We start from the raw sequence: 7,224 nt of genomic DNA on the forward strand, positions 1-7,224 counted from the left end.
CAAAAATATCCTTAAGCATCATCATGCTAGTATATGACAGATAAAAAGCTTGAAGTCCAAACTCCAAATATAATGAACTTTCACTGAGAACTATTAGTTTAAATCACTCAAGTCTTGAAAATGGTTATATTTCCCAATCTAATAAAAGCAAGAGGAGTCTGTTTTACTTAAAAGTGCAGGGGAATGCATGCAACATAAGCTTTAATAAAAAAAATACAAAAGGGAAATTTCCAGATATGGACTTTAATGATATAAAAATACACATTTCATATGTAATATAATCTGTCAAATGTAAAACCAGCTATATTTACATAAATATACACATTATCTTTGGAAATTATGCAAATATAACACTGCAACTCAACAGAGTGTAACTGGGGACAAGAGCCGTGAGGAATACTGAATACTTCTCAGCAGTGGTTTAAATTTTCTAGGTGAAGTTCTATTCCTGTACAGCTGACATACAGTTTTCAACCGTCCTTCACACTAATGTCTTCTGAATCATTAAACAGAATACACCAAATTGTTGAAGTGACTTCAAAATTAAAGGTGACAAGGTTAGAGACCACATGTTCAAATTCTACAATAATCCATTTCCCCCCTATTTCTTGAGAGAAGGGTAATGGTTTGCAAAATTACCCTGGAATTACTTAACAGAATACACTGAAGAAAAATTCCTAGGTTTGGACAGAGCCCACAGCTTGTCTGGCACCGCCCCAGAGCATCTGGCAATAGTGGAGGGGACAGGGCCGCTAGCAGTGAGAAGGGCTCTGGTCTGCCCATCTTCCTGCCCTGCTGTTACCCGAAAGATGCCCGGTTTGCCCAATATATCCTTCCTGTTTACTGGGGGTGGGGGCCAAACCAAGCCAAACATTATGGGTCTCTGGAAGTATATATAGCCGGATGTTGTCTGGAAACGGAGTAACACCCTGCTTAGAAAACAGTATGTAATGTGTTAAAAATGCAAATATAGAGCATATGAGGGAGCTTAAAAATTATTGGGAAAATTCCTCCATCTTTGAACTTTTCTGGGACCTTTATAACGTCACCCCTTACAAAGAGCAAAAATAATGTCACCCCTTACAAAGAGCAAAACTATGAAAACAGCCCAGTTTATAGCCAAACACCTAGAGGGGCTCTGCTCCAAGTACTTTCTCAAATTCCTAAAACCAGCAAAGAAGTCAGAAAGAACTTGAGAATCAAGGGCAAACATTTCCTGTGCACAATTCTTTCAAACACCTCGGCCCAGGGAAGGCGGCCTTTCATGGTATTAAGCAGGGGGATGGTGCAGGATCGGAACGGAGGATGGAGTACCCCGCAGTCTTCCTCTCCATAATGAGATAGAAAACAGAAACAAGCTGCTTTTCAAGGCAGAAACTGAGTGTGACCACATTAAACGTCCATTTTTAGTATTTCCCTACATTAATTTACTCAATTGCCTTTAATTAGTGATCTAAGGTGGTCTAGTTGGTATTCTTCTGTGAAGGATTCTGCTTGAGTCAAAGCTTTTATTTTCACCAGAATAAGAATTATTTCTTTCACTTCATCCCTAAAAAAAAAAAAAAAAAGCCAAATCGTGAAGGAACACTGGTCAAGTCAATTCAGGACTCAATTGATAGCTAATCTAACACAAAAGCTTTACCATACACAAACAGCTAAAAGTAGCATAAAACAAAGAGATGCTGTCTTCTCTACATAACTATCCAGGTTACAAACTAGTAGTAGATGTATCCAGTGGCTAATGTCAATGTCGTGACTGTAAAAGAAATATGAAAGCACAAGCATTTCAGCAGCGGTTAGTTGTGACAAACTTGCACCGACCATCACAGTAGGAACTGAAAATGCTGCCTGCCCCCTGCACCCCCACTTCTTACAGAGCAAAACGACGGTATTTTAAGCCCTTAAACACCTAGCATTTAAAGTAATGTGTTATTCAGTTTGCATGTTAAACACCCCCCCCATTCTTTCTGTTATTGACAACAGCATTATGATTACATAAAACAGCTTGTATCATTTTGATGTTTTTGTACTTATTGAGGTTTGCTTTGTGAAATAAACTTGGTTCATTCTGGAGAAGGTCCCTGTGGGTTCGGGAAGAGTGCACTGTGAACTTCTCAGCTGGTGTGTTCTGTGGGAGGCAGGTGCTGGCTATTACTTAGCTCCTTGGAATCTGTTAAGGTCTTTCGAGCGGTTCTGTTCATGATGAAAACCAACGTGCAAACTAAACCCACGGCCACCAATTCCATTTCACCTCAAAGTCACCCCACAGCACCGAGAAACAGTTGCTCCCTCTGCTCTCCAAGGTTGTAAATCTTGATGAAAATAGATTGCCTCATTTTTCTTCCTCAGAGCACATGGGTTTGAACAGGTGCTTTAAAATCTTCTAGGACAGTACACCTGTCCATGTTCGAATGCGTTTAGAGTTCATGCCTTTGCAGCTCTGTCACTGGAAGCAGACATACATGCGATGGCTATGTCCTCTGGGTGGACTGATTCTTTACTCAGGATGTGGCCTTGCTTTTGTCTCTTATAATGGATCTTAACTTAGTCTATTTTATCACAGAGCATGACTGCCATTCCTGCTCTTTGGATTACTGTTGCTTGATTTATTTTTTCCATCCTTGATTGTAAGGAACAGGCTTTTGCATCTAAGGTGTGTTTTATCAGCAGCATATTGACAGGGTTCTTTTCAGTCCATTCTGACTTCTCTCTTCACACGCATGTAAACCATTTACACTGAGTGTGATTATCAATGAATTTGCTACTGCCATTGTTTTCAGTTCATTTGTGGGTTGTTTATTTGGTTTGTTTTTTCAGTTTATTTGTTTTTAATGGTGCTAGCAGATTTTTTTCCGCTTAATTTTCTATACTGAGTTATTTTTGGTTATGGATATTATTTCCATATCCACTGCTATTAATTTTATGTTTACTGCATCTTTTAAATTTTATTCTTTATTTTGGTGAGTAGATTAACTTACCTTTCAACTTCTTTGATCTCTAACTTTTTCTTCAAATAAAAATTCCACACCTACGCCATTTATTTTCCCTTTTGAGCTGGAAGTTGTCAGTTACAAAGTGGCTTTTCTGGTTTCCCACTTTAAATTACGAAGCTTTCTCTCACTTTTGACAGTTCTTTATTTGGGCTGGTTTTGGGGAACGTTGACTGATGACATGTTTGTTTTTACCAATCCCCTTTAGTTTTTTTGTGGGAATGTCCTAGTTTCCCCGTTGTACTTAAAAACAATTTTGTTGGATTCCATTGTCTCCTTGACTAAATGGTTTGTGCTGAGAAATCATCACGAGCCTAATTGTACCCATTTGTAAGTAATATTTAGTTTTTCACAAACTGTTCTCACAACTTACCGTCTTTGGTTTGGAAAGTTTGATTATGTGCCTTAGTGACTATCTTTAGGGTCTACCTTATATGGGATTCTTTGAGTTCTCAGCAATAACTTTTCATCTTTCTCTGTTCATTACTCTTAATTAATGTCCCACTAACTCTTAGGCTTTCTTCGTTTTTCATTCTTTTTTTCTGATTGTTTCTCAAACCAATTAGTAGTATGGGAGTGTCCCTTTATTTTGATCCTTCTTTCTACTGATTGAATTCTATTCCTATATCCTTCGATTGAGTTATCTATTTCTGATGTATTATTGCTAATTGTACAGATACTTAGCTGTCTCTGTAATTACCTACTTATTTTGTCCTTATATTGTTTTTAACCTACTTCTAATTACCTACTTATTTTGTTCTTATATTGTTTATCTGAATTCTAAGAAGTGTCTGTTTTCCTTGATTTATTTGTGGATTCTATATACAAGTCTTCTGAATTGCTTACCAAGTAGTTCTATTACCATTTCTCCTACAGGAGGGTTTTCTGCCCCTTTATTTTGCTCACTTGTTGAATCATTGTAGGCTGTTTCTTAAGGGCAAGCGCAGACAGCCTGCAGGAACTGTGCGATGTGTGACCCAGCAGCCCAGTGCACCTGTCAGGAAGTGACTAGCATTGCTGATGAGGTTGTGTGTTCATGTAGCCAGTCATTGGGTATGCGTACAGGGAGCATTCTTGCTGGTCGCTGGTTCAGAGGGGTTGAGATAAGGGTCACTTGTCATTGGGCAGGTGGCAACTCTGTACAACTTGTCACCTGGTGTGTGGGGCAAAAAAGTAGTGAAGGGTGGTTTTGTGCCTCTGGTCCGTGGTCTGGAGAGGCTGATGGCCAGCTGGGCTGAGGAATCGGAGGGTGGTAAGGCAGTGTCTGTCTGCCGTGGTTTCTGGGTGGGTGGGGAGTGTGAACCTCTGGTTGCTGGTCCGATGGCATGGGGGTGGACTCTCTGGATTGCTGGGCAGGAAAGCCACTGTGGGAAGGAAGGGCAGAATAGGCGCTAACCTCCAGAGGCTGGTCTGAGAGCACCGCTGTGTGTTGTGCTGCTGACCGTCAGGTGCGAGGGGCAGGCGAGGGAGACTGCTGACAAGGGTGACTGGGGTGAACTGAGTGGGGAGTCTGATGACTCCCCAGTCTCTGAAGTGGGCACCAGGGCACTCTGACTCAAACTGCAGCAGGTCAGACTAAAGGAGGACTGGGCTGCCCAGAGGCACTGCAAAGATCCTTGGTGCAGCCAGCCCCCCTGCACACGTGATCAGGGACCACTGCTGATGAGAAGCTCTGTTTCCTTGTCTGGATCTCCGGCTCTTGCTGCCTTCATGCACGTCTCCCCTCCTCACATCCTGTTTACTTCCCGTCTAGGTATGTCTACATTGTATCTTTCTCTTCTGTGCCTTCCTTGTTCCTCACCTAGGAAAGCCCTTTGCTCTCTTTGCTTCAAGATGGGCATGCTGTGCTGAGCGGGCTGGTAGAGCTCCCGGTCCAAAGCACATGTCTCCTTGTTCATGGTTTTCATTAAATTTCTTCTTTTTAGTGTTTGATCCAATTCTTCATCCTTCCACTCGCTGATCTGGGCTCCCAGACTGTCAGCTCAGTCAATTTGTTTCCATTTGTAGTTTTTTGCTGTAGGGGAATGTCATCACTTATGTGACCAGGCACTATTTTGGACCATCTCAACATCTTTCATTTTTAATGAGCCATCCAGACCACAAAACATAGGTATTATTATTATGGCTGTAATTCCCAGTACTTAAAAACTGCTGAAACATTAAAGGTAGCCAGGAAAATAAAGTGGATTTTTTTAAAAGCAGATTTTTAACAGTTAAATTTTGAATTCATTTGTGCTATGATTTCCTACAAGTACGTATTTTGGGGAAAATTTACATTTAGCATCTGAGGTCTTACAGGCTGTCTTAAAAGAAGCAGCCAGCCCTCTCAGTGAGGCATCAACTAAATCACATGGGAAGAAGCACACTAGTTTGTATGATCCAAAGTTGGTAAACAAAAATTCCAAATCCAATGGAGGGAATAGTATAAAGAGTTTAAATCTGAACAGCCATTTTGCTGAAGGCTCTGGATGACAGTGGAAGCCCACAATCCATTCGGAGGTTCCTGACATGGATTTAGGGTCATGGCAGGGAAATGGGGAAGTTATAACAATGACTGAGAAAGAAGAAAACATAGAAACTGATTGTGGTGATGACTACACAACTCTTCTTACTAGAAATGAACTACTAAATTGTTACATGTGAATTATATTCCATTAAAACTTGAAAAATAAAAATACAATGAGATGTGAGAAAAGTGAATAATGCAAGGGTCGCACATGAAGATATCTACTAATTCTACAGTAACAGAATCTCAAATGAATCTGTATAAATATGGAAAAAGTACAAATCTTTCTTAAAATGGTTGAGAATTTAATAGTACTCTTAAATTATATGCACGTATAAAGAATAAAACAAAGTATGTATTACCTGAATTCATCTTTGGATAGTTTATGTGCAAGCTGTAATAAAGCTTGGATGAAGTTATCTAGCTGGGGAAGAGATGTCCTCATGGCCGGGTCTTCAAACCACTTATCTGGGAGACATGCTGCTACCTAAACATGAAAATGCAGGAACAGTTGTTGGGCTATGATACTGAGTTATTATCTAAGTACTTTTGGCCAACATAATCTCATTTAATCTTCAAAATTAGCATATGAGCTGAATGTTATTCTCCCTATTTTATAGTTTATAGTTAAACAAATTTTGGGGATTTTCCCTGAGTTTGTCAAGAGTTGGATGCATTCTTAAAAAAACGGAAAAAAAAAATTTTTTTTTTCAGGCTTGAATTTTTTGGGTAGCGGTCTTGGCTCTAAAAAATTTTTTTAAGGTTGAGTTTACAACTTAGTGCCATTTTACAATGCCTTGTGCTCTTGCTTTGTGACACACACACACACACACACACACACAAGAAATCAAATTCACTGCCGTTAAGTTGATGCCTATACATGGTGACCTGAAACCGGCCCTGGGCCTTTCTAAGGCTGTAACTCTATAGGACTGGTAAGCCCTTCCTTGTCTTTCTCCCAAGGAGCTCCTGGTGGCTCTAATTGCTGAGTTAGCAGCCCAACGTGTAAACTGCTGCTAGCTTTTCCATAAATGTCCCCAAGATTTATGGCCACACTGTCTTGTTCTAATAGTCATAGTTTCTGGGGAGTGATGTATTAAAATATTCCCCAACCCTCAAATAGAGGAAAGAGCTGGGAGGCAATGGGTATTTACAGAATCTAGATAAAGACATGCACATATGCAAATATATTTATATATGATGATGGAGAAATAGATCTATGTGCCTATATTTATAGGTTTAGTATTAAGGTAGCAGAAGGACATTGGGCCTCCACTCAAGTATTCCTTCAATGCAAGAATACTTTGTTCTATTAAATTGGCATTCTATGATGCTCACCTTCCTGACACAACCACTGAAGACAAAGCAGGTGAATAAGCAAAAAGTGGTGAAGAAAGCTGATGGTGCCCGGCTATCAAAGGACATAGCGTCTGGGGTCTTAAAAACTTGATGGTAAACAAGCGGCCATCTAGCTCAGAAGCAACAAAGCCCACATGGAAGAACACATCAGCCTGTGTGATCATGAGGTGCCAAAAGGATGTTATCTGGCGTCAAAGAACAAAAAATCATTGTGGGTTCACCTCTATGATATGATCGCTGAAGACAAACGGGTGCATAAGCAAATGTGGCGAAGAAAGCTGATGGTGCTCGGCTATCAAAAGGTACAGGTCTTAAAGGCTTGAAGGTAAACAAGCGGCCATCTAGCTCAGAAGCAACAAAGCCCACATG

General features: G+C 40.2%; 1 protein-coding gene across 1 annotated transcript in view; it reads right to left on the minus strand.

The window, feature by feature from the left end:
* Positions 1-227: 227 nt before the first annotated feature.
* Positions 228-7,224, minus strand: part of GCFC2 (GC-rich sequence DNA-binding factor 2) — a 60,903-nt gene continuing 53,906 nt past the window's right edge. Inside the window, exons 16-17 of the mRNA XM_045283992.1 lie at positions 5,859-5,983; positions 228-1,549 (exon numbers count right to left, since the gene is read on the minus strand). Coding sequence (XP_045139927.1) covers positions 1,432-1,549; positions 5,859-5,983 — 243 coding nt within the window. The 3' untranslated portion in view covers positions 228-1,431. The remainder of the gene's footprint in view (positions 1,550-5,858; positions 5,984-7,224) is intronic.

The sequence above is a fragment of the Echinops telfairi genome, unplaced genomic scaffold, assembly GCF_000313985.2.
Source record: "Echinops telfairi isolate 266 unplaced genomic scaffold, ASM31398v2 ScPeMD7_7467;HRSCAF=8505_1, whole genome shotgun sequence".
Lineage (NCBI taxonomy): Eukaryota > Metazoa > Chordata > Mammalia > Afrosoricida > Tenrecidae > Echinops > Echinops telfairi.